Source organism: Hemicordylus capensis, chromosome 13, assembly GCF_027244095.1.
Source record: "Hemicordylus capensis ecotype Gifberg chromosome 13, rHemCap1.1.pri, whole genome shotgun sequence".
In the NCBI taxonomy this organism is placed as follows: Eukaryota; Metazoa; Chordata; class Lepidosauria; order Squamata; family Cordylidae; genus Hemicordylus; species Hemicordylus capensis.
In genome coordinates this window covers 16022030-16050014 of record NC_069669.1, presented here as the reverse complement: position 1 = coordinate 16050014, position 27985 = coordinate 16022030, and the positions used below count along the sequence as shown (strand labels likewise).

Here is a 27985-nt window from a genome sequence, read left to right as displayed (position 1 = left end):
GATGAGGCGCAAAGCTATGTAGAAATGAAAAATCAAATACGGAAGTATAAAATAGGGGATAATTCAATTGTTCCTTGTATTTCTGTACCGTCTTTTAGACTCTAAGCCCCTGAAATGGCTTGCAGCAGATGAAAACAGCATCCAAGCACAGTTAATAAAAACTAATAAAATGAGAGGGCATAAATATATAGAACACGAGGAGCAATAAAAAACGTTCTATAAAATGCTTCAGTGGTGTGGAATAGAAGAAGAGTGTGTCCCGTCTCCTATATCCTCTCAAAGGTCTGGCCGATTCACCCCTCTTAGATGAGCAAAGAGGCACCGTTCTCTTGTATTTAGCAGGGGGAGAGCAGTTGGCCCTATCCAGCCCCAGCACAACAGCCTTCCAGTGGTTGTTGCTGGTGTGTACCGTCTGGACTTCTTTTTGATTGTGTGCCCTTTGGGGACAGGAAAGCATCCTGTTTGTTCTATATAAACTGCATTGAACACTCTTGTTGGAAAGCAGAATATAAAGATTTGCAGTAGTAGTAGATTAAAAACTTCTGAAAACACTTGCTGAAAATGCTTCAGCAAGAAGCCCTGCAGGAATCATGAGGAATACTCGAAAGGACAGGTTCTGCAACCCAAAAAGTCTTTCTCTTTCTGATTGCAGGTATTCTTGCTAAAACAAGAGTTCTCAGACTTGAGTCCCCAGATATTAGAAACCTAGGAAGCTGCCTTCTACTGAGTCAGACCCTTGGTCAATCTAGTATTGTCTACACAGACTGGCAGCGGCTTTCCCAAGGTTACAGGCAGGAGTGTCTCTTAGCCCTGTCTTGGAGATGCTGCCAGCAAGGGAATGTGGAACCTTCTGCATGCAAGCAGGCAGGTGCTCTTCCACTGAGCTACAGCCCCATCCCCTAATATCTGACAGCACTCACATGTAGTCTCCCATTCAAATTCAAACCAGGGCAGACCCTGCTTAGCAAAGGGAACAATGCATGCTTGCTACCACAAGACCAGCTCTCCTCCCATATTGTTGGACTGTAACATCCTCACTCCAAATGGCTAGAGGCTGTTGTGGCTGAGGATGATGGGAGTTGTAGTCCAGCAACATCTGGGGACCCAAGTTTGAGCTCCCCTTTGCTACAGCATAAGCCCAGTGCAGAATATCCCTATGCAGGGCTTTGAAGCAGTGCTACTGTGTGTGTCTCCAGATCTTGTGCCCAGAATAAATTACAGGAGGACCTTGTTATCAGTGGATTCATTATCCACTGTTGGGTAAAAGACACCAGACCTCGGCATACATGGGGCAGGGGGGAAGGAGGGGAAACACTTCAACCTCGCATATTCGGGGGTGGCCAGAAACGACCATGGAGGTCATTTTTGGCCGCCATTTTGTGTTTCGGGGCCTCAATATGGCTCTGTTAAAAACAAACAAAAATCCACTGGTGACTTTTGGCCAGTTTGGAGGCGATTTTCGGGGCATAGCACAACCCAGGGGACCAGCAAAGTATGGTAGGGAGTCCCGCCCCCCCCCAAATTTAAAAAATTGGCCAATTTTCTATCATTTTCGATCATTTCCCCAATGTCCGGGACCCTAAACCCCGTGATCCCTTAGCCCTATTGACTCCATTTTCAGGGCTTTTGTATCCACAGTTGCAGCCGGGAATGGAGCCCCCGCGAAAATCGAGTTCCTCCTGTATGTAGCTGAAATTCTTGTGTAGTGTTACGCAGATATGTAGACTACTTAACTTGCGTAGGTGTCCAAGGAATTCGGTAGGACTTGGGGAAGGATTCTGAAGAGAGCCTCGGTCAATGTGCCTTTGGACTCTGCTTCAGTTGCGTGAGGTAGAAAGTTCATTTTCTTCTTAAAAGACCAGCGTTTCTCAAGAAAAGGGGATTCCTAGATGATGATGTCATCCTCAGCTGCGATGGCCTTTGGCCAGGGGTTATGGGAGTTGTAGTCGTCAACATCTGGAAATCCCAGGCAACACTGCTTAGGATGCCAGATCTCTGGTCCGCGTGCAGCTGTGCTCAGTGATCCCTTCTAAGGCCCGACTGGAAGGACTTAAAATGAATCAAAGCTGTCCACCGGATTCTGGTGGGTCCCAGCGGTAAAGTTAAATGTATAGCCTCGTATGGCAAACATGAAGCAGTAAGAGGAAACCTGGGCTATTGTTGACATAGCAAATGTGAAATGGAACAGGATGACTCTCTCACGTCTCATGAAGCGGGTTCATGTGGAATATGAAGTCAGGGGTCTGCACAGTGCATTTGCTTCCTTTGTTTTTAAGGGGCTTCTATTCCCTCTGGAAATGTGCCACCTAATCGTGCGGCAGGGAAATCATTTGCCTAGCAAGCCAGAGGTTGCCAGTTCAAATCTGTGCTGGTATGTTCCCCAGACTATGGGGCACACCTATACCGGGCAGCAGCAATATAGGACGATGCTGAAAGGCATCATCTCCTACTGCGCGGGAGGAGGCAATGGTCAACCCCTCCTGGATTCTACCAAAGAAAACCACAGGGCTCTGTGGTCGCCAGGAGTTACTGATTTGACGGCACAACTTCTTCTCACTGGAAATGGTTCTGTTCTTCAGTACACCAGTGTGGCATTCTTCCATGAAAGAACTTCAGCTGGAGTAACAGTAATGATTCACTTTAAAAAAAAAAAATCTGATTTGTGACACCTTGCCATAGCAAAGGATATTCACTTTTCTTTTTCTGCTTATTCTCTAATCTGAAGGTGGAGTGGGAGCAACATTGTGCAGAAATATTTGGAGAAGCCTTCTAGAGAGCTGGTTCCTGCTTTAGTCAGCTTTAGAAGTTTTGTCATGTGCTGGGGGGGAAGCTAAGTTGAGTACCCCTTCTGCTGTTGAAGGGAAAGGAGGGGGCGTTTTTATTCTCCCTATGTAGCAGCACAGTCTTATTGTAAGGAGGGATAGCCTGAGGGTCAGCCATGGCCCACCACGAGCCGATTTCTGATGGATCACTCTCCTCCGGCTGTTTGCTAGGGGGGTTGTGAAGCGTGCTGGGCTGGTTGGATGTTCATCTAATCCAGAAAGGTGTTGCTCAAGCAAGAGTCGAGCATGTCCTAAATACAGAGAGATCCAGAGTAGGGACACTTGCTTTGTAACTCTTTTAAGCACATCAGTGAATAATGGGGTGTGGGTGTCTATAGGCTGATGTCTGTCTGCTCCTCACTTAGATAGTAGTGCATCCTGGGGTGTTCGGTACCATCTGTGGGGACAAATGCTCACTGTGATTTGGGTTTTTTTTTTGACAAGGTGGTTGCTAAGAGTCGACACCGACTCGACTGCACACTTTACCTTTACACCTCTAACGATGGAAAAGAGGTGATCACATTGCAACTCGCTCAGCTTTAAAAACACAAAACACTGCTATAAAAAGTTATAGATGTCAGAGGGATGGAAATTAAAATGGGCAGGAATGTTCTCCAAAGATTACTCCATGAAGAGAGTACAACCATTTAGGAACATGGGAAGCTGCCGTATACTGAGTCAGACCCTTGGTCCATCTAGCTCAGTATTGTCTACATCAGGCCTGCTCAACTTTGGCCCTCCTGCAGATGTTGGCCTACAGCTCCCATCATCCCAGGCCATTGGCCCATGTGGCTTGGGATTATGGGAGTTGTAGCCCCAAAACAGCTGGGGGCCACAGATGAGCAGGCCTGGTCTACTCAGACCGGCAGCAGCTTCTCCAAGGTTGCAGGCAGGAATCTCTCTCAGCCCTATCTTGGAGATGCTGCCAGGGAGGGAACCTGGAACCTAGATGCTCTTCCCAGAGCAACTCCATCCCCTAAGGGGAATATCTTACCGTGCTCACACATCAAGTCTCCCATTCAAATGCAACTAGGGCGGACCTTGCTTAGCTAAGGGGACAAGTCATGCTCGCTACCACAAGACCAGCTCTCCATTTGTTCATTGTTACCCTGACATTTTGCTTTGTGCAAAAATGACTGCAGTTCTACCATAATTTTTCAAGGGTAGGGATAAAGAAGACACAGAAAACTGTAACTGCAACAAGGCTATTGCCTGTTTTCCACTTCTGGGGGTGGGGTGGACATTGCCAGAAATCACCATAAGCATTTATCCAGCTGGTTTATGAGTGCTCTATAACATCTACCTCTCTTGAGAACAACCCACTCTTGTGAGTTGGTAGAATATTACCTCCACCCCCATTAAAAAATTATTTTCGTAAAAGCCTCTGCAAACAAGCGAGTTTGCTGGATTATCTTAGCAAGGGCATCTTGAAACTGCACATATAAGATGAGCTTGTTTCCTTCTGACAACCAAGCAATTAATTGTTTGACTACTTGATCCTTTTTAATGCTGTTGTGGTGTTGGAAGCCCGAGCTGCGTGAGATGTTTTGGCAAGCAAATAGAGCCTCTTGGATGTAAATTTGAGCTCCTGCTAAACCACATTTGCAACATGAGATGGTATGTCTGAGGTATGAGAGTCGCAATCTGCATTATTTAACCAGAAGCTTAAGGTAACACTCTAGAATGTTCTGATTTATTCTCTAAGATACATGGACAAAAATACTGGGAATACTTATATACCACTTTTCAACGAACGTTCTCAAAAACTAAGAATTCCAAATGGAACTTGTGTTTGTAGTAATCAGAAAATACTTTTTGTACAGGGAAATATCTTTCAAGGATTCTTGGCAAAATACAAAGTGTTGGTTATAACTTATAAAGCTCTAAACAGCTTAGACCCTGGGTATTTAAGAGATGGTCATCTTCTCTGTGAGCCCCACCACCCATTGAGGTTGTCTGGAGAGGTCCATCTCCAGTTGCCGCCAGGAACAGGCTTTCTTGGTTGCTGCCCCGAGACTGTGGATGGAATCCCTACTGAAATAAGATCCTCCCCATCTCTGACAATTTTTAAAAAGCTCTTGAAAGCAGTGGTGTGAAGAAACCCAAAATCTAGTCCACTTGCTCTTCTTACTTCCTTGCACACCTGGAAAATTGCTTTTCCTCCTATCCATCAAAACATCCCACTTTCTTTCATAACCACACTGAAAGGACCAGGCGCTTCTCCAGATCCTCCAACTCCGGGTTTACAAGGTCAGTGTCTTGAACTGCACGCACAGCTAGACATCTTGCTTAGGAGGTGGCTGAAGGTCCTCACTGTGGTTTCCCCGCTTCTGGAAGAATTCTCCCCCTTCACCCGGAATCTGAAGCCTAATCTTACATTCTAGTCTAATATCTGAGAAAACCACGTTTGGTAAGCTGTGTACCTAGGTTAGCTATTGTCCACTACTAGAACTCTAAACCAAGAGTTCGTTTTCCTCATCTCACATTAAAATCTCACAGCCCCTTTCCCAGAAACGGCCTCCTAGAATGTGTGTCCAGGGCTTAAAAAGCAAGAATTGAAGTTTTGTGTCAAGCTTTGTTTGTTTGTTTTTAAAAATTATCTATCAGTCAATCAGTCGAATTCGTACACCGCCCCAAACCTTCGTCTCTGGGCAGTTAACAATCACATAAAACAAGTTAAAACATACTCCAAAAATCTTTAAAACCATTTAAGCAATCTAAAAATCAGACACAGATTAAAACTTAATTTAAAAAGCTGAAAAAGTTTGGGTGAAGAGGTTAGGGTTAGGGTTGGAGAGCAGCATCTTACTGTAGACTTGACTGGATCACGCAGGGTAGTTGCAAAGTGGCAGAAGTATGAACTTCTCCCGGCTATTTTTATAAAACGAGCAAGACAAGAGTACGTGTCGTTATAAGTCATCTTGAAACTTTTTAGAAAGAGGATTGAAATGCCTATTTTATCTATAGTCTTTATCTTCACCTTCAGTCTTAAAAGCTCAGTGGAAGGGCATCTGTGTTGCAAGCAGGAGGTCCCAAGTTCAATCCCTGGCAGCATCTCTAGGTCGGGCTGGGAGAGACTCCTGGCCTGAAACCTTGGAGAGCCGCTGCCAGTCAGTGTAGACCAGGCCTGCTCATATTAGGCCTCCCCAGCTGTTTTTGGACGACAACTCCCACAATCCCCAGCCACAGTGGCTAATATCCAGGGGTTATGGGAGTTGTAGGCCAACATCTGGAGGGCCAAAGTTGAGCGGCCCTGGTGTAGACCAGGGCTTCTTAACTTTGGGCCCCCCAGATGTTGTTGGACTACAACTCCCATCATCTCCAGACATGGCCTTTGTGGCTGGGGATTCTGGGAGTTGTAGTCCAACAAAATCTGGTGGCCCAAGGTTAAGAAACCCTGGTGTAGACAATACGAAGCTGGATGGACCAAGGTTCTTACTCAGTATAAGGCGGCTTCCTATGTTCACCTATTCTGCCTCCCCATAGATAACCAGACATTTTTGGGGGGTGATGAGAGTAGGGAAAGAGCTTCTTACTCGTTGACCTAAAAAGGTCAGGCTGCTTAAACACCTGTCAGGGAGTGACTTTTATGCCTTAGATTTCTTGGCTGCCACTCAACCAAACCGGCTCAAGGTGGCTGAGAAATCTAAACAGCAGAATTAAAGCCAATTAAAATAAAGCCTTTTTTTTTAAAATTTCACTTGAAAAAAGTCAAAAGCCACAATTAAAACCTAGCAAGTGGCGCCTTCCTGTGAACTGAGCACCACATGGTCTCGCCACAGGGCGCCAGCCCGGAGCACGTCTTGCACTGCTCTTAAGAGCCATTGACGGTCTTGTCGGTGGGAATCTCGGCACTGTCAAAACAGCAGATCACCCCACACCTGCGTCAACCTGCTAATTATTCTAGTGGTGTCAGCATGAAGTATTTGGAGAGGCATGAGCTGCGCTCCTAAAAATACCTTGGAGGTGGGAGTCGGGGGGCTGGAGGCCCCCTTGAGAGCTCCTTGGGCACGAGCAAAGTCCAGTTCGGTGCGTATTTGAGTCTGCCAACGGGCCCCCCTAAGCAAGGGCAGAGACTTGATCCTTCTGTTGCCACCGGTGTTCTCAAAAAATATTCACCATTAAGATAAAATCTGTGGAATTCTGTGCCATGGAACGTGGTGATAGCCACTAGGCTTGGATGGCTTTAAAAGGGGCTTTGAAACATTCATGGCGGGAGGGTCTATCAATGGCTACTAGTCTGATGGCTACAGGCCCAGCCTCAGAGGCACGTTGCCTCTCAATACTAGATGCAGGGGAGCAACAGCAGGAGAGAGAGGCATGCAGCTACCTCTCGCCTGGGGGCTCCCCAGAGGCATCTGGTGGGCCACTGTGTGAAACAGGATGCTGGACGGGATGGGCTTCCTTGGGCCTGATCCAGCAGGGCTGTTCTTCTGTTCGTATATAGAATGAATTGTCAAGAGTTTTTAAGCAGTTGATAAGATGGATTTCGCAATTCAAGAACTGGTCCAGTTGTAGCATTTTTTATTTATTTATTGCTTTCAAAACTTATCCATAGCTTGTCCCCAGGTGTTGGACTACAACTCCCATCATCCCCTGTCACAGTGGCTGAAATGGATGATGGGAGTGGTAGTCCAGCAATATCTGGGGACTCAAGGTTGGGAATCCCGGTTAATTTAAGAATCCTCATGTTTTCAGCCTCCAGAGCATTTGCAGAAAGCTCTTTGCTCACCTGTCTAACACATTCAGGGTTTTATTTTGTCATTTGTCTTAAAAATAGCTCCAGAATGGGTTTTGGAGTGGGAATATGATCATCTTGCACAGTGGACAGTCTCTCTCTCTCCCTCTCTCTCTCCACATTTGCCTCAATCCTAGATCCAACTTTGGGCACTGCATTGATCTCTAAGAATGAGTGGCAGGAAAAACCACTCAAAAAAGCGGAAACATGCAGAGGAGTTGTGTACGTTTCTGCTAAGCAAATATAAACATGGGCAAAACTCTGCTCCTTGAGAACATGGCCCTGCTTCATCTCTCTCTCTCTGTGCCTTGTGTACGTCTGCTAAGAAAAAGCTTTGCCTCTTCTGCCGTACTGTAACCGTTTGACCATACTGCTGGAACAGCTTGCCATCCCCGGGGGCAGAAGTCTGCCTAACACTTGCCATTCAGGTTTTACATTAATTCAGTTATTGTGTTAGCTCTCAGAGCTAACTTAATAACACTGTAACTCATTACAGTAACTCAACCTACATTTTGCACCAGGCAGGCTTATTAAAGCTCTGGGGTGAGCACTGCTTCCTGTCGTGCAGACGCGTTTACTTGTCTGATCAATATCTACAAAGCACTGTGCCCGCAAATCAAACATCCATTTTTTATTTTTTAATCTTGGACTCTCTCTGGCCTAAGTGGTGCTGAGATCGACCCCGCAGGGGACGACTTCCCTTGCATTCCGCCCTGGGGTGCTGCCTAGGTAATCCGTCGGCTCCTTGTGGATGGCTCCTGCTTAGATTTTATTGATGTCGGCACCACTGATGTCAGTTCTGACCACCGTTTAAACTGCTGTAATGGATGAGAGCGGAGTAGTGTTCTAGGGATGTATATACTTCCTTTCCGTCTCGGCACACACCTAGCATCTTGAATGAGCTGCAAAATGCATTATTCTTCCTTGTACTGAGTGCGGCATTGACCTTTCCTGATCTTCTGCAAGTGTGACTTGTCCCATTTGCCAAGCAGGGTGCACCCTGGTTTGCACTTGAATGGGAGACCCCATGTGTGAGCACTGTAAGATATTCCCCTTAGGGGATGGGGCCACTTTGGGAAGTGCACTTGCTTGCATGCATATATATTACCTTAAGCCTATGTTGTCGTCGGAGACATAAAGCAACACTCACTGTATATTTCAATTCCGTGTTTAAAGTCTTTCCATGTTTGTGGGGCTGAAAGGGAATGTGCCCAGTTCTCAGCTGGGGACAGAACAGCTGGGACAGAACCGCAGGATCAGCGCTCGAGGCCACTTTTGCTGGCAGTCTGAGGTGGTGCAGCTTTTCGGGTGGATTGGGGCAGGCAGTAGGAAGGGGGGCATCTATAAGGCTCTTTCTGCCTTTCTTAACGGCAGATGAGAGCATCTAAGATTTGAGGATATATTTGTATGGTGTAAAAAGCACCGCATTTATTGAATCTTTTGAAGGATATAGTTGGTCATAGGCAAAAAGTAGTTCTGTTAAAATTTAGCGGAGCGGCTTTCACCTTTTGTATTTCACCTAATTTGAAGCTGCTGATTTTGGATGTCAACCAAGCTTTGTGAGTGCACCTGTTCTAGGTAGCATGCAGTGCTCACCTTCTAAGCCAGAATGCTCTCCCTGGCTGACATCGGCCTCTCAACCTCCATCACCAGTTTTTAGAAAACAAGTAGAAACGTGGCTCTTTACCACCCAGGCTGTTATATAAGAGTCCAGTTTTTACTGGAACATAGGAAACTGCCATATACTGAGTCAGACCATTGGTCTATCTAGCTCAGTATTATCTACACAGACTGGCAGCGGCTTCTCCAAGGTTGAAGGCAGGAATTTCTCTGAGCCCTCTCTTGGAGATGCTGCCAGGGAGGGAACTTGGAACCATCTGCTCTTCCCAGAGGGACTCCATCCCCTGGGGGGAATATCTTATATTACTCACACTTCTAGTCTCCCATTCATATGTAACCAGGGCAGACCCTGCTTAGCTAAGGGGACAAGTCATGCTTGCTGCCACAAGACCAGCTCTCCTCCCTACTGCTTTGTGTTTTGTGTGTTGTTTGGTTTTTTATATAGATTTTTAAACTTTAATAGATATATTTATATTTAATGTCTGTACTCTCTTGTATCTTGCTTATGCATGGTTTTTAATTATATCATAAACTGCTTTGAGATTATTTTAATGAAAAGTTGTCTAGAAATTGAACAATAATTAAATAAGCTATGTGACTGTCAGTTCTTTCCTTTTTATTTATCATTTTATTTATTTATTCATTTATGTATTTATTCGATTTATATACCTCCCTTCCATAAGTGGCTCAGGGCGGTTTACATAAAAATAAAACCATTAAAACCAGTTAAGAAAATCAAAACTAGATATTTTGAGCGTGTGGCAGTACAGAATCTCTCCATCTTCAGTCCTGTCGGTTTTATCCGTTACTTCGGAAGTGAGATCCTCTCGGGAATGAGGTTCATGGTGTTCAGAGTGCTGGCGAAAGTGTCTTTTCTTGCCACCAGTTATCCTCTCCTGGTCAGGAGCAGGTGTGAAAGCAAAGGGGTGATTGCCGAGAGCCCTTAATGAACCTTTGCAGCCGGAGCTGCCTGTGCATCTTAACAGCTCGTTGTTAATTAAAAGCCTACTCCTCTCTTCCCCTTGCCTCCCCACCCTCTTCCACCTGTCTGGGTGTGCTTTCTCACTGCCTCTTTCTGGAATTCCCTGTCGGCTCCAACCACAGCTGCAGGTTTAGCAGCAAACGCGAGATATCAGCGATGTTTTCTTCTACGCCGCCGTGCAGCTCGAAACATATTTCACAATTGGATAGTACGGAGAGAACCACATGCTTGCGGTATAGTCTTACCACACCTGCCCGATCCTGCTTTTCCATCCGCTTGTCCTCGCTCTGTGTTGGACAAAAGGCTCGGCTGGGGCAGCCGTTGGGAATTTGACATACCTCTCCAAAGACCAGCAGTTGTTCAGACCCACCCGTCTTATCCATGCCTGGGTGTGCGCCACATATCCATGGGCTTGAAACGCCAGGAATCTTGCACACCACGTGGCACCCTAAGAACCCCTCCATATGTGCATTAAAAAGTTTCTTGTTCTTATTGTTGTGGAGAGAGGTTTTTTTTTTTTTTGCTTGTTTGTTATTTTAAAGCAAAATGTTGTGACCAAGAATACTTGGTTGGGGCTTCCAGGGATGTGGTGGTGTCTTCTTTTGGCTAGAAGTATGCTTCCACCAATACTGGGTTCCACACTCTTCTCTGCTGCTGCCCTTTCACCCTAACCCTTAACAAAAATGTCCAGTTGTGGGTCTTCTGGGAGCAGGATAAATGAGCGCACAGCAGCCATGCCCGTGCGTTGGAAGTTAGTGCCGTGTCGGTTCGTGTTTGCTCCAGCGCCTGGCGGGGAGGAGGGCTGGAGGGGTGGGGTCCATCAGCGATAGTCAACTGCACGCCTCCTTGAGAACTTATGGGCCTCTCTGTTGGTTCCTGGAAGATGGAGGAGTTGTCTACTCAATTGGATCCAAAAGCTGAGAAGCAAATATGGACATGGGGTGTGTGTTTGTGTGTGTGTGTGTGTGTGTGTGTGTGTGTGTGTGTGTGTTTTGGAGCAGATCTTTAAGCAAAAGAAGTTTCAGCTCTGGCAGACCACCATGGGAGTTCTTGGACAGCTCTGTTGTCTTACTGAGCTGACAAAGCCGCCTTCTGATAAGCGAACACAGTCGCTTTCCATATGAACCAGATGAGACCCGTTCCTTCTGGAATGGCCATCCTTTTCTCCCGTTCTTTTCAGTACCGTTGGAATGTACACACCGAGTGGAAATTCTGGCTTTGTTCATAGCAGGTTTCTGTGTTCTCTGATATTTGACAGCCTTCTGAAGGTTGTTTAAGGTGGGGAGTGTGCTACCAAGTGTGGCTGCTTCAGTCACGCAGGCTGCTGGGTTACGGATAGGCTCAAAATGGCTGGGCTCCGTCTCTTTCATTGGCGTGACAGGCTTTAAGGTTCTGGACCTGAAAACCTTATTTACAGGAAGTGTGTGTGGGATCTTGACCTTCCTTCTCAGAGTCGGTGGGGTTTAATCCCCGTTTTTAAAACCATCTCGACACTTCCAGACTTCTTAAAAAAATGTTTTCTTTTAGCAAATTATTATTCCAAATACAGATCTGTGGGGTTCCCTTGCCAAGAGAGACCACTCTCCCTTCTAGATCTAGGAAGTAGGGAAAGAAGATTTTCAGGAGGGCTCTTTAAAAAAAAAAAAAAAAAGTTGATTAGAATTGTAATGCTGATTGATGAGCTGAACTGCACTGAATTTGAGGTGGTGGTTAGGACTCTTCCGGTTCTGTTCCTGCTCCGGTTTTGGTGCAAGCATATGGTTTTTAGTCGGAGTGTCTCATCCTAACGATCCGGGAGTGTGTGTGCGCCCACCAAAGGAGACAACTCGGCACTAGCTGCAGGCTGGCTATTTGCAGTTAACTGCACAGCTCTACCTGACGAATGGCCGGCTTGTAGGCGGCACAGCTCTCAGGCTGAGCGAGAGAGATTGGAGCAACCCGAGACGCCCCTTCTGTGGCACACGCAAACACCCGTGGCTGGTTGGGACCGGCCGCTCCTGGCTTTTAGATTGTGATCCGCTTTAAGTTTCCTGTTTCGGTTGGAAAAGTGGGATAGCCTATATAACAAAACCCTAAGGTACCTGCGTCCGTGTCTCTTGCGGGTGTTCTGCGCATGCGTGGCGCGCTGGAACTCTCATGAGATTCTGCGGGAATTCCAATATGCTGCCCGGTAACAGCCGGAACAAAGGCAACAACTGAAACGGAGGACGAGGGAAGAGCAGGACAGGGCTCCCGAAAATGGTGGGAAGGGAGCCGAGGAGGAGAACAGAGGGCTGGGACGGAAAAGGGCGGAGGAGGGCAGGTGGTGGGCGAAGCCCCGCAGCACAGCGCCTCCGACACCGCCTCACCGCTGCCCGCCGCCGCCCGCCGCCGGGCTCAGCACCCGCTCTTGTGAGCCATCCTAAAAGCCACACAGAAGCTGAGCTACAGCCCGCAAAGGAGGCAGGTTCGGGGGTCGAGGTTCGGGCCTGAAGGTGGAGGAGGAAATGGTTTGTACTCCAAGGCCGGTGGGGGTCAGAAGGGGAGAAGCAGGGTGGAGTCCCCCATGGCAGGATGAACCTGGTGGAAGTTCATGAACCAGAGCTCGTGGCTCTGGAGACACAGCGCGACTCGGCCCGCCCAGCCCCACCTTGCCCTTGAAGAAAGACTGTTCTTGCAAACATTCCTACACAACTCTTCTAGCGCCCGTTCATGTAACGGGCTTCATGTCTACTAGTAAATACATAAACTGTTAATGCAAGTTTTTAGCCAGTCTCTGGGGTTCAGCGTCCAAATAAGAAGCAGATTTGCCATTCTTGGGGGGAAATATTCATGTGCTAGCATTATTCTTATAATTGATTTTTTTTTTTTTAAAGAAAGCAATTACTGCAGACGTTGTAATGCATGCAGGATACGTAAGTGAGATTCTTCCCCTGCCCATCCCTTTAGAGGTGTACTAAAATGCTGTGCTGTTGTTCCACCCAGAATATTTTTCTTGTGGCCCAGCTTCTTCCATTGCACCTCTGTGTGAAAGACCAATATTCCTGTTTAATAGGCCATAGGAAGCTGCCGTATACTGAGTCAGACCCTTGGTCCATCTAGCTCAGTATTGTCTACACAGACTGGCAGCGGCTTCTCCAAGGTTGCAGGCAGGAATTTCTCTCAGCCCTATCTTGGCGATGCTGCCAGGGAGGGAACTTGGAACCTAGATGCTCTTCCAAGAGCAGCTCCATCCCCTAAGGGGAATCTCTTCCAGTGCTCACACTTCTAGTCTCCCATTCATCTGCAACCAGGGCAGACCCTGCTTAGCTAAGGGGACAAGTCATGCTTGCTCCACCCACCCACCCCCATCCGTCTGTGACCAATGCTTGGAGACCGGACTTGAGAAGGCAAGTGGCCCAAATCCCAAAATCCTCATGCTGTTCGGCAAAGGAGGCTGTGAAAGCAGAGCGGAAACTCGGAGGTTTCCCATTGTGCTGTTGGCCAGGAATTCTAATCCTTTCTAGAAATCTGTAAATTGAGGCCTCTCTGAGCGACGTCGCTCCTCTTGGCAAGGCCCGCTGCAGGACTGAGGAAGGCGGTTAATGAGGCTCCTAGCCTTGTCCGTGGTTCAGGAACGCAGGCGCTCCAGCTGTGACTGTGGTGGGTCTTGGCTGCGTTTAAAAACCTGGTTGCGGCGCATTACAGACTTTAAGCGGCCATGTCCTTCCCCCCCCCACCCCCCCGCCGCCGATTTTCTTGCTTAGTTTGTAGGTTTTGAAATGCACAATTTTGTGTTACTATTGCTTGGCGTTTTGCTGTGGATTTCTTGACCAAGTTTGGAAAAAGCCTTCACTGCTTGAAACGGCTGACATCACTTTAGTTTAAGGAAGGCATAGTACTCTGCTTTATTTATCTTTATTTTTTCGGTCCCTCTCTTCCTCCGAGGGACCCAGTACATGGTTATATTTATCCTCACAACAACCCTGTGAGGAGGGTAGGGCTGAGAGGGAAGTGACTGGCCCAGAGTCACCCAGTGAGTTTCATGGCCAAGCGGAGATTTGACCTTGGGTCTCCGCAGTCCTAGTTCAGCGCTCTGACCACTACACCCTACTGCCCATAGCTTCAGAGAAGAGCTTGAAATCAAGGACACCAGCAAAAAAACTGGGGGACAACAACTTATTTTTAAGGATAATTCTCATTTTTACTCTCCCCCCCCCCCTTGGGCACACATACTCCTCATCAGATGTGAAGGTTGTGTCCATGCAGAATGAGGCATGTGTTTCTTAAAAAACGGGGGGGGGGGGGGGGAACCTCTGGAGCAACAGCCAGGAAAGGATGCATTTATGGGAAGTGGCAGAAAGATCCGAACCCATTTATCATGGTGTGTATGTCTGAAGGAACTACGCATCCGACCCTGTTAGACGATTTTCATAGTAAGAGCATATCCCTATTTTAAACTTGCCACGTGGCAAAAGTTCTCACACTTGTTCCCAAACCCAGATGTTGTTGGACGGCAGGCCTTTGTTGCTGGGGATGATGGGAGTTGTAGTCCAGATGCATCTGGGGAGTCAAGGCGGAGAACCATGTCAACCTCCTTCTTCCAGCTTTAGCTCCATATAGTTAAAGATACAGGAAGGGTTCAGTTCTCCCTCTAACAGGGATTCCCAGATGTTGTGGATTACAACTCCCAGAATCCCCAAGCAAAAGCTATTATAGCTGGGGATTCTGGGAGTTGTAGGCAACAACAGCTGGGAATCCATGTTAGAGGGGACACTGGAAGGCTTCCTGCTTCCTCATAGCTTTGGTGTCATAGCAGGTGAGAATTGGGATCAGGGGTGTGTGTGGAACATAGGAAGCTGCCATATACTGAGTCAGACCATTGGTCTATCTGGCTCAGTGTTGTCTACCCAGGCTGGCAGCGGCTTTTCCCGGGTTGCAGGCAGGAGTCTCTCTCAGCCCTATTCTTGGAGATGCTGCCAGGGAGGGAACTTGGAACCTTCTGATGCTCTTCCCAGAGTGGCTCCATCCCCTGAGGGGAAGATCTTACACAGTGCTCACCCTTCTAGTCTCCCTTCCATATGCAACCAGGGCGGACCTTGCTTAGCTAATGGGGCAAGTCATGCTTGCTACCACAAGACCAGCTCTCCTCTCCGTTTGTGTGTATGTATACATACATACATACAGGTAGGACTATAGTTCTCCCATTTGAGAAGTTCTGAGCAGGACCATATTCCGTGTGTCCTCCGGGCCTGCCCCCCCACCCACTCCCGAACATCACTGTGTCGCCTAGCGGCCCCCCATGCCACTGCTGGGCAGGCAGTTAAAAGACCCCCACCACCAGCGCACTGCCCGGGGCTCTTGCCCCAAGATCTGACACCCCCTGGTATTGGGGGAAGGGATTTCCGATGTCGGAAATCCACTTTTTCCGACACGCGCCGTCCTGATGGCTACTTTGAATGGCTGTTGTGATTGGGAACTCTTGGGATAGGATTAGGCACAGAAGTTAATGTGCACAAAAGAGATGGCCCTGGCCTTCTGTGTATCTTCCTACTTGTATTGCAGTGGATGTGTCCTTCGGCTGCTGGGCTCTTTGGTTGGGGTCTTCATTTCAAGGTCTGCTCCTGTTCCTCTGCCATCCTGGCTGATGATGAAATCATGTTTTTCCCCCCTTCCTGAATCATATGTTTCAAAGTGGGTATATATTTTCCTCCTCGAACTATCTGGTCAGTTTCACTGCAGCATATCCGCTTTAGGACATCAGACATGAGCACACAGGAAGGAAGCTTTGTCAGGCTTTGCATAAATATAATTATGCTGAGTTCTTCCAAATGGTGCTTGCAGCAGAATTCTTGCAGTCCCATAAAGCTGTGTAGCAAGCACAGATCCCACGGTCCAAGTCAAACAAAGCAGTGTCCCGTCTCTCCTCCTCCTCCTCCTCCTCTTCCTCCTCCTCCAATTGTGGTCCCTACTGTCTTCCCTCTAAAGATCAGTTCTACAACATCACAGTATCTTTCTGATTTGAATTTACCTCTTGAATTTACTTTCTTCGCAATGGGGTATTCAAGAGTCTCCAGCCTCTTGAGCTCCAGCCTGCAACACCGGGCCATTCAGACTAATGTTGCGTATGTTGAGTAACGTTTTGCATGCTCGACTAATGTTGCGTATGTCAAATAACAATTTGCTCACACAACAAGGGAGAGGTGATTTCCATTGATCCTCTTTTCCTTCTGCAGTCCTTGGTGAAGCCTGAAGATATGTCTCTGAGGGCTGCAGGACCCTCGGGGACATATTTTTGGGAGGCATAGCGGGCCGCAAAAGGAAAGATCAGTGAAGATTGTTGTGAAAGTGAAATCTCATTTGGTGCATGCTGTGTGTGTGTGTGCGCGTGTTCGCGCTCTCTCTTTCATTCCCTGTCTCTCTTTAAAAACAGAAAATGGTTGAAAAGCTACCCACCTTAGACTGGGGCCTTCCTGGGTCTTGCCTGAGCAGTCACGTAGACCAGGGTTTCTTAACCTTGGGCCCCCAGATGTTGTTGGACTACAACTCCCAGAATCCCCAGCCACAAAGGCCATGACTGGCGATTCTGGAAGTTGTAGTCCAACAACATCTGCGGGCCCAAGGTTAAGAAACCCTGCTGTAGGAAGTGACCCCTGCCCAAAAAAATAAGTTCTGCTTGGAGAGCAACTGAATCTAAAACCGCTCTCTTTTATTCTGGAGGTGTCCTGCACACAATCGTATTTTATTTTATTTTTTTGATCCGTCAGTGATTCTACAAGAGTACTTCCCCTTTGAAATCCTGTTCAGTCACGTGAGCCATTCTATCTGCAGTACAGTCAAGTGGATTCTGTTTTGTGTTTGTTCCTTTCTGGAAAGAAAGAGCAGAGGAATCTGTTGCTCGCTAAATGCTCATCCCACAGCAAACCAATTAGCTTCTGAAGCAGTGCAGGACTGGAGAACTCATCTTGCTGCCGCAAACCCGCATGGCTGCTTCTCTGTGTTTGTCGCAATACCGCTGAATATTTTTGCCTTTCTGTCCAGGCAGCCCTTGGAACTGCTGGCAATGCCAAAGGAGGAAAGTCCTAGCATGGTATGCAAGTGGGTCTGGAAAAACCAGGCACCGTCATAAACAAAAAGCTCCCCCTTGCGCATAGGAACATAGGCAGCTGCCGCCGTCCAGGTCAGGCCATTGGTCCATCCAGCTCAGTATTGTCTGCACAGGCTGGCAGCAGCTTCTCCAGGGTTACAGGCAGGAGTCTCTCCCAGCCCTATCTTGGAGATGCTGCCAGGGAGGGAAGTTGGAACCAGTTCCAGTTGTTGGGGCAACTGAAGACATTAAAAGGGCAGTCCACGCAATCGACGTTAGGGTCCGAAGAGCTGGTCCTGGCAGTGGGTATGAATTGTCCCCTTTGCTAAGTAGGGTCTGGCCTGGTTTGCGCTTGAATGAGAGACTACATGTGAGCCCTGTAAGTCAGGGTGTCAAACTCAAAGCACGTGGACAGTGAATCAGAAATCTGTCTTGCACTCCACAATATTAAGCAAGAGGTGGGAGCATAGGAAACTGCCATATACTGAGTCAGACCATTGGTCTATCTAGCTCAGGATTGTATTCACAGACTGGCAGCGGCTTCTCCAAGGTTGCAGGCAGGAATCTTTCTCAGCCCTATCTTGGAGAAGCCCGGGAAGGAATTTGGAACCTAGATGCTCTTCTCAGAGTGGCTCCATCCCCTGAGGGGAATATCTTGCAGTGCTCACACATGTTGTCTCCCATTCATATGCAACCAGGGCAGACCCTGCTTAGCTAAGGGGACAAGTCATCCTTGCTACCACAAGACAGCCCCCCTGGTCTCCCACTCCCCAGCTGGGGTTTAGCTCATGGTCAGGCTGCCAGCCTCCGACCTTCAGTCAGTCAGTCATCTTTATTCGGTCAATTGACCAGCAACGTCTCCAACCTTGTATTTAACCGACACACGATTGGCAGATGGGAGCATGCACAGCTCCCGATTGACAAACGTGGATCGTGTGAACAGCCCTTAAATGTGGTGGAACTTTCAGCTGTAGACTAGAACGTTTCTTTTGAGTCGAGCCGTTTTTATCCGCTGCCTTCTGCGCTAAGAATTAGCAGAGCTGCAGGGTTTAAAATATTCAAGCCACTCATTTCAGCTCCCTCTGGTAATATGCCAACGGATGACCTCATCCCTCTGAGTGTGTGTGCGCACATGCGTGTTTGTGTATATATAAAGTGCCTTAAATCTTTAAGAGGCAATGTCTGCTGGAGCAAGAACCCGTGAGGTCCATGGTTCTCTGTAACATGGAATCCCAGATGTTGTTGACTCCAGCTCCCAGCATCCCCAGCCAAAGGCTGTTGCAGCTGGGGATGCTGGTTATTGGAGTCAACATCATCTGGGATTCCCTGTTATGGTCCAGTCCTTGGTGAAGAGCCGGAGGCAGGGAAACCTGGATTCTAATCCATATTCCGTTATGTTGTCGCTCTGGGCCATTGCAGCGAAGCAGCTCCTTCCCAGCATGCATCTCTGCTCAAGCTTGGAGCTCACTGGTTGGCCCGTTGCTTTGTCGTATTTCTGAGGATAAAATAGGTGGGGGAGAATTACGTACCCTGAGCTGCTCGGAGAAAGGCTGAGACAGAAAATGCAGTACACAGAGCAGATGAACTTCCCGTCTCCAGCTTTATCTGTAGTGGAGAGATATGTTGACACAGATGTTAACCATAGTTAGGGCTAACCAGGTTACCTGCTTAACCAGGGTTTGAAGCGGGTTAAGTATCCTGGTTAAGTGGAATGTGGTTAAGGGAATATGTGGTTAACAGCGGTTAAGATCCATGCCAACACAGTTAAGGGCAGCATTTCTGGGGGTAGGGAAATGCACCCAGAAACTTTTGGAGCCTGCTCCTGACCTCTCAAATGTTCTATGGAGTGAACATTTAATGGAGCCCCCTTATATCCACACTAGTTTCAAGAGGCCCAGGGCAAACCACTGTCTCGTGGCCTCTCCTTCTTTTTTGTAAAATGGCAGCCACTGGAACTTGACTCCAGTATCCCAGTAAGGATAAATTAGGCTAAGATCTAAATATGTATCAGCTTCAGTAAGTTGCCCATGCATTGAAATGGCTCAGGACTTGACAAATCTCCTTTTTGGCTTTGGAGCCGGCTAAAACATTTAGGAGCCAGACCGCCCTCTGCTCCACGAGGGAGGGAGCATGAATTCACTCCTTGCCCTCTGTTCCATGGGGCTGGGGGTGGATTCCCCTCCTTGCTTGCCCCCACCTTGCTTTCTTGCTTCTCCTCCTGGTCATGCTCAGGAACCATGCCTAAATTCCCAGGTGCCATGGTGAACTGGCACCTGGAAATGGCCAAGCCCTGGGCTACCTTTTTGGCTCTGTTCAGGTATCTCACTAAAGCTAAACCATGGTTAACTAAGGTTTGGCCTGATATCTGAATTAAACATAGCCACCCTTTTTCTGTCTCCAGAGGCCGCTGTTCCCTGGAGTGAACTTTGGAAGCTGAGTGCAGACAGGAAAAAAACACACTTCCAGGCAGCTCTAACCCTGGAATCCTAGATATGTAGTAGTAAACTGCCTTCCACAAAAAACCTGCAGCTAAATTTGGCCTGTTAAATCCTAAACCTGGTTTGCCTTTTACATATTTGTCCCCTGCTTAACCGAGCAAAGAGGCACCTCTCTAAAGTGGCGATTCTGTTTATTTATCAGGGGATAAATAAATAACTGGCCCTATCTATCCCCAGCACAGCATCCCTCCAGTGGCTGTTGCTGGTGTCTATTTTATGTCTCTCTTGTAGATTGTGAGTCTTTTGGGGACAGGGAACTATCTTTATTTGTTTGTATCTATGTAAACTGCTTTGGGAACTTCTGTTGAAAAGCAGTATATAAATATCCGTTGTATTTGTGGATTCGTTGTATTTTAGAACCATGGATTTGGTTCTAAAATATGGCTAGCTCAAATCAGTTTTGTGTGATGCCTGAATAGAGCTTTTCTATCCTCTATCTATCTATCTATCTATCTATCTATCTATCTTCGCTGAAGAATCTTTCCAGTACTGTGCAGGATATGCATTTGCTGATACTTCACCAAATTCAGAATAATTTAGTCTTAATTGTGTTCCTGGATCTAGCAAAACTGTATTATCTACTGTTCCCGTATTCAACAGGAAATATCTTCTCCCTTGATGATTTTCCATCGAAATGATTTTCCAGTTCCAGCAAAACAAAGCTTGTTTTCGTGTTGTGCTGTCCCCCCCCCTCCGCCCCTTTCCACATATAGCAGACCAGTTTCCTTTCTCTGTGCTCCTGCCAGCTCTCTATTTTAAAAATAAATTTCCAATAACTTTGTATCATGGACATTTCAGCCTTTGGAAAAACAAATGGCTGTTCAGATAATGGAATTCCATCTTTGGGGCTTTTGTGACGTCTTCTCACATGCGGTGGTGATTGTGGGGAAGCTGGTGGCAATTCTTATCCGGAAGATGAGTACTGTATTCATTTATTTACATTGTTTTAGCTGACTTCTCATCCATCATGCAACGCAAGCAGGCAGCATACCAGAGGGTCCCAGGTGGTCGCCTATCCAGGAACTGGAACATAGGAACGTAGGAAGCTGCTATATACTGAGTCAGACCATTGGTCTGTCTAGCTCAGTATTGTCTGCACAGATTGGCAGCAGCTTCTCCAAGGTTACAGGCAGGGGTCTCTCTCAGCCCTGTCTTGGAGATGCCGCCAGGGAGGGAACTTGGAACCTTCTGCTCTTCCCAGAGCGGCTCCATCCCCTAAGGGGAATATTTTACAGTGCTCACACTTCTATTTCCCCTTCATATGCAACCAGGGCAAACCCTGCTTAGCTAAGGGGACACGTCATGCTTGGCAGCACAAGACCAGCTCTCCTCTCCCTAAATTTTAAACACATTTAAATTTAAACACATTTAAATTTTAAACTGGCCAGACCTGAACTTGCTTGGCTTCAGTATGATGTTTGCATCATAGGAACATAGAATGCTGCCTTTATACTATTAGTCAGACTGTTGGCCCTCTGACTCATGGTTGTCTACTACACCAGGGATTCTCAATGTTGGGTCCCCAGATGTTATTGGACTTCAACTCTCATATAATCCCCAACCAAAGGCCACTGGGGCTAGGGATTATGGGAGTTGAGGTCCAATAATATCTGGAGACTCAACCTTGAGAATCCCTGGTCTACACTGACTGACAGCGGCTTTTCCAGGGTTGCAGGCAGGAGTCTCTCCCAGCCCTACCTGGAGATGCTGCCAGGGAGCAAACCTGGGAACTTGTGTATGCAAGCATCCCTTAAGGGCCCCATTGCCAAAGACAGACATTCCCACCACAACTCCCACCATTCCCAGCCACAGTGACCTTCTGCTGGGGATGATGGGAGTTTTAGTCCAACAACCTCTGGGGACTCATGTTTGGGAACCTCTGCTTTCGGGGAATATCTTCTAGCCCTCACATGTAATCACTGCTCTAAATGCAAACTATTCATGCTTGCTACCACAAGACCAGCCCTCCTCCTGATAGGAGAATTTTCTCTCTCTCTCCTGCCTTTCCTCCCTGGAGATAGGAGATTTCTCCCTCTTTTTAATGTATTTGCATACATTATAGTACACCCATCTCCGGTAGCTGCATTTAGGACACAAGGGGCTAGTTCTGATGATTGGCCTCATGTCTGTTTAGTGGGAATCTCTAGATTTCTGGTAAGCTGACATTAGATAGAATGTGAGAACCAACCCAAGAGGTCCAACAAAGAAAGGGAGATGTTTAGCATCTTGCCACATGCCCCAAACCCCTTCCTGCATTATAAATTCATGCTAATGAGACACTGGCTTCTTGAGAAGCAACACCAAGCCATGGCTTGAGTTAACTCTAGTTCAGATTCCATTATTTGTATTCCAGATGTATGGTCAAATCATGGTTTGGGCAGATACTGTGTCTCCCCTTCTTTGAGAATCTCAATCGGACTAATGCCTCAAACCATGGTCTCGCAGCTCTGACGCAGTGCCAGACTATAGTTTGCCCATTTCTGGAAGCCAGTTTGAAACGGTAACTTTCAGGTCCTAGTTTGACCCCTCTCAAACCCTGGTTTCTCAGGTGGTATTGGTTCAGGCATCATGACAAACCATGGCTTGGCTAACCATGGTTTAGTATGCAGTCCAAACCATCTCGCCTCCAGGTTTCTCTGCGCTTGAGAATATCTCACAGATCAGAACCTCTGAGAAGAAAGATCCCCATTCATATCTTTGCAGGTGTACACTAGTCCCTCCATAGCCACTGGCTACCGTGCAGTGTTCCACCAGCCTTGCGATGGAGTGTTTGTGGAGTTCTGCAAGAATACCCCTGTGCGGACGCAATTGTACGGCAGAGGGCCATTATTTCCAATGGTGCTCGCTTGCGCAACTGTTTCTGCGCAATCCTTGCATTGTGCACAAGAGCGCAGCTGCGCCAACCCTCCGTTGTGAGGCTGGCGGCACGCTGTACAGCATGTCAGCCGCCGTGCTGCTATCTGGGGACCGCCTGGCAACTTCGTAATACCCCGAAGTTGCGGCAAAACCCCAGTAATCCAGGTGCACGTGTCTCAGAGCGGCAGCCCGGCCTGTGCCGCTCCTCTCTAAGCCAAACGGCACGTAGGAAATGCAAAACGACCGAAGCATCCATTTTGCTCGACTCGCGGGAGCCTCGGCAAGGAAATCCGTCTCTTCAGCGCGCCTGCTTGACAGCCTGCCAAATTTGAGCTAAGCTTCATTTAATAATGATTTAGTCTGTGGGGATGTGTCAGTGCAAACTGCATTTGGAGAGAGTGGGAGAGCGGCTCCTTCTCTAAATCGCGGTTCTGCAGAGGGGCTTTCAGTAAGTATCACCGATAAAGTGGGAAAGAGCTGTTGCCCTGGAGGAAGCCATGCATAATTTGCGAGGGGGTTGCCTTTTTGCAAACAGGGCGAGGCGGAGAGAGATTCGCAGCTGTGTCCTTGGAGTTTGGGGTCCCTGGTTGGGGTTTGCTGGTCATGTAGGGGCAGACCTTTCATGAGGCGAGGTGGTCCAGTCGCCTTGGTTGGCTGACTATTGGGGCCCCAGGAGGGTGGCCAGGTGCCCCGTGCTATCGCCACAGCTCTTTGGGACCAGTCTGTCCCTCACAGACTCTGCAAGGAGCACCTACATAGGATGCTGCCATATACCGAGTCAGACCAGTGGTCCATCTCGCTCAGTATTGTCTTCACAGACTGGCAGCGGCTTCTCCAAGGTTGCAGGCAGGAATCTCTCTCAGCCCTACCTTGGAGATGCTGCCAGGCAGGGAGAACTTGGAACCTAGATGCTCTTCCCAGAGCAGCTCCATCCCCTGAGGGGAATCTCTTACAGTGCTCACACTTCTAGTCTCCCATTCATCTGCAACCAGGGCGGACCCTGCTTAGCTAAGGGGACAAGTCATGCTGGTGACCACAAGACCAGCTTTCCTCTCTTCTCACACTCCTTTGCACAGCTTGCAGGAAGCAGGAGAGCAGAAGATGGTTGGGGCTGCAAGCAAGGAGAGCTGGTCCGGTGGTAGTGAGCACGAATTGTCCCCTTGGCTAAGCAGGGTCCACCCTGGTTTGCATTTGAATGGGATACTACATACATGAGCACTGTAAGATCTTCCCCTGATGGGGCTGCTCTGGGAAGAGGATCTTCATGCTTACATGCAGATGGTCCCAAGTTCCCTCCCTGGCAGCATCGCCAAGATTGGCCGGAGCAAGGCTCCTGCCTGCAGCACTGGAGAAGCCGCTACCAGTCTGCGTCAACCATAGCTGCTCAACTTCATCCCTCCTGCAGACGTTGGCCTGCAACTCCTGTAATCCCTGCCTGTTGGCCAGTGTTGCTGGGGATTAGGGGAGTTGCAGCCCACCCGCTGGGGACCCAAAGTTCAGAGGCCCTGCTCTAAGGAGCTCCGGATTGACTGTTTGCCATTTTTGCTTTCATGACAATCTGTGAGGTCAGTTAGGCTGAGAGTGACGGGTCAAAGGGGGTTCGAACCTGGGTCTCCTCAGACGACACGCACGCAGCCAACTTTCGGGTTTTGGAGCCAGCTTTTCCCTGGGACAGACCCACACATGACTTTGTAAACATATGTTCGCCATATGTTAGGTTCGTGCAGCTTCTCTTTCAGCGCCATATGAGAGAATTTGGAGGTGGAAACCTCTTTGTATGCAGTTGGACATCTGCTCTGCTCTGGCTTCTGGAGGGCTGGTATTTGCTAATATCCTTCTTAACACTTCTTCAAGATCTTCTGCAACCTTCAGTGGCTTAAAGTAGACGCAGTTGTCCGTGGAACTCTGAATCACGTTGCCAAATCTCCCCTGGTCATTTCAGACAGCCCTGAGCGTGGTTTTTATGACCCCCCCCCCCCGCCCCGCCACTGTTGGCTTCCAAGAAATGCAGCAAAGAAGCTGATGTCATTGTCTGGCAGGCTGCAGCGGAAACCCAATAAATGCAGAAGGGCCTACGTGTATCCTGACTTCTGTGTTGATGAGGAAGGGAGCCTTCTGTGGTTACTGTGTCTTTGTCTTTTTCTTGGTGAAAATACTAAAAGCATTGTATCACATTAGGTGGAAATCCTGTGTCCTGCTAGTTTCTTAACCATAGTTAAGAGAGGTCTTGACCTAATACGCCATTTGGGGATAAAGAGGAGAGCTGGTCTTGTGGTAGCAAGCACGACTTGTCCTCTTAGCTAAGCAAGGATCTGCCCTGGTTGCATATGAATGGGAGACTAGAAGTGTGAGCCCTGGAAGATATTCCCCTCAGGGGATGGAGCCTCTCTGGGAAGAGCATCTAGGCTCCAAGTTCCCTCCCTGGCAGCATCTCCAAGAGAGAGCTGAGAGAGATTCCTGCCTGCAACCTTGGAGAAGCCACTGCCAGTCTGTGTTGACAATACTGAGCTAGATAGACCAATGGTCTGACTCAGTATATGGCAGCTTCCTATGTTCCTAAAGATGGGTGCAGAATAACCCAGAAGATCACAGGTTTGAGGTCACTGCCTGCTGGTTCAACGGTTTGATTGCGGACCATCCTGGAGGTTTCATAGGAACATAGGAAGCTGCCATACACTGAGTCAGACCAGAGGTCCATCGAGCTCAGTACTGTCTTCACAGATTGGCAGTGGCTTCTCCAAGGTTGCAGGCAGGAATCTCTCTCAGCCCGATCTTGGAGATGCTGCCAGGGAGGGAATTTGGAACCTAGATGCTCTTCCCAGAGCGGCTTCATCCCCTGAGGGGAATATCTTGCAGTGCTCACACATCGAGTCTCCCATTCATATGCAAGCAGGGTGGACCCTACTTAGCTAAAGGGACAAGTCATGCTTGCTACCACAAGATTAGCTCTCCTCTCCATAGGAGTTTCATTAGAGGCTTATGGTAGGAAACGTGCACATACTTAAAATAAGAGCATTGCTCTTGTTCAGTTTTCCCTCTAACAGGGATTTCCAGATGTTGTTGACTACAACTCCCATAATCCCCAGCCAAAGACCATTGCAGCTGGGGATGCTGGGAGTTGTAGTGAAGAACATCTGGGAATCCCTGTTCAGGGAACGGTGCTCTTGTAGAACAGTGTTTGACTAGCTGTGCTTAATGTTTCTGCTGCTGAAGACTACCACTTTTGCCAGAATTAATGCTCAGTTTCTCCTTTTCGTGATAATCATCCAGTCTAATCAACATTCTTCTATATCTGCTCTCAACTCAGGAATTAAGTGGAACATAGGAAGCTGCTTTGTACCGAGTCTGACCCTTGGTCCATCCAGCTCAGTATTGTCTACACAGAACTGGCAGCGGCTTCTCCAAGGTTGCAGGCAGGAATCTCTCCCAGCCCTGTCTTAGAGATGCCAGGGAGGGAACTTGGAACCTTCTGCATGCAAAGCTGCAGGTGCTCTTCCCAGAGTGTCCCCATCCCTTAAGGGGAATTTCTTACAGTGCTCACACATGTCTCCCATTCAAATGCAAACCAGGGTGGACCCTGCTTAGCAAAGTGGACAGTTTATGCTTGCTACCACAAGACCAGTTCACCTCCTGCCATATCACCGGCATGCCTTAGGATCTAGACTGTGTCCACTGAATGAAGGCAGAGTGGGGTGGGGGGACCTAGGTCAGAAGAAGGAGAACTGATTGTGTGAGAGATGGACATAGGTTTCGGTGGTGCCCTCTTACCCAACATTTTACTGAAGGTGAAGGAAACACCATTGGAGCCTGCACCCATCTCCCACACGATCAGTTCCTCCTCCTCCTCCCCCTGAAGTCTTTGCTGACAGGCAACCAAAAATTGGGAGTCTGCAAATCTCCCAGAGCTGTGCACACAGTTTACCTCCGTGAGATCAGCTCTGTTATGTGTCCACAGCTGATGCTCACAAAAGATAGTGGGTTATGGTAACACGTCTTCCATCCCATGCGGAGATTTTCTTCTTGTTAGTAAATTTCTGGTTTGCACTCTGTTTCTTCTCTGAAGATAGTCTGTGCTCTGTGTTCTAAACAGTATTTGGCTCCAATATCTGGCCACCTCCTTTTTCTGCTCCGCAGCACACCACCTGAGTGGCAGTGGGGATGTGGGCCCATCCGAGTTCTGAGGTGGCCTTCTGCAAACACGGGTATTTGCGTAGCTGAGAGCATGTGGCTCTATGGCGTGGCGCACAGGATTTCCCAGCAGGGAAAGGCTCAAATCTCTGGGCTTTATCTCTTGACAGCTGTTTTTGTGATATTTCAATTGTGTGGCAACAGTCGGGCTCTGTTTTTATGAACGCCCTTTTCATTTAATTACAATATTCCGAGTGCCGTTTTCCTTGGCTGAGGGAGAGCCGTTGTTCCAAAGCTCAGCCTCTTTTTTTCCCCTTTTCGGGGTTGCGGGAGGAGGAGGAGAAGGGCGAAGGAGATGTCACTGATTAAAAATAAAATCCTCTCTGTTGCACATTTCTGGGACAGATCTGTCAGTGGACTGAAGGGTAATAATATTGCTGGGTTAGCACCAATCTCTCGGGCTCTGTTCCAGGTGTTTAAGCAGGCTTCCAATTGCGGGGCAGACTTGTGGTGGCCGAAAAGCAATCCATTCAGATATTCTTATTTATTTACTGAACTGCAACTGCTATCATTCCTAGCCAAAATTGATGGGAGTTCAACGACAGCTGGAGGGCCAAGTTTGCCCTCCACTGTCATCGTCTTTATATAAAATCTTCTTTTTATATAATTCTCTTAAACGTACCTGGCAGTAATCCCATGCATGGCAGCTCTCACGAGAGTTCGCCAGCCGGATAGCGACGGGGATGAATGGGCTGGCTGGGGGGAGAAACCGGTGACAGGGGTGGGTAGGCAGGCGGGTGGAGGAGAAGCCGGCGATGGAGGCGGGTGGGTGGGAGAAGACGGGGGTGGGAGGGTGGCTGGCTGCTGGGAAAGAAAGCAGCGGCGGTGGGTGGAAATAAAATGGCGGCTGGGGTGGGAACCGGCAATGGGAGGACGGGCGGAGGAGAAAACGGTAACGGGGGTGGGTGGGTGGGGGAGACAGGGACGGGTGGGTGGCAAGTGGCCGGCCGGTGGGGGAACTCAACAGAGGCTGTGGCAAACTAGGGGCGCAGATGCTCTGTGCCCGGCCCAGCTAGTACTCCACCAAGAGGCTCCACCAAGAGCCCCTGGTGGCGCAGTGGTAAAACTGCCGCCCTGTAACCAGAAGGTTACAAGTTCGATCCTGACCAGGGGCTCAAGGTTGACTCAGCCTTCCATCCTTCCGAGGTTGGTAAAATGAGTACCCAGAATGTTGGGGGGCAATATGCTAAATCATTGTAAACCGCTTAGAGAGCTTCCAGCTATAGAGCGGTATAT

The 27985-nt window shown here is 48.3% G+C and overlaps 1 protein-coding gene across 4 annotated transcripts in view; it reads left to right on the top strand.

Annotated features, from left to right (window-relative positions):
• Positions 1–27985, top strand: part of TTYH3 (tweety family member 3) — a 118978-nt gene that overhangs the window by 26760 nt on the left and 64233 nt on the right. Inside the window, exon 1 of one of the 4 annotated variants that reach the window (XM_053275747.1) lies at positions 12349–12604. The exons of 2 other annotated variants lie outside the window; for them this stretch is intronic. In XM_053275747.1, the coding sequence (XP_053131722.1) occupies positions 12401–12604 (204 nt within the window). In that variant the 5' untranslated portion in view covers positions 12349–12400. Of the gene's footprint in view, positions 1–12348; positions 12605–27985 lie in introns of those variants that run through there. One more of the 4 variants, XM_053275748.1, reaches the window with a different exon arrangement.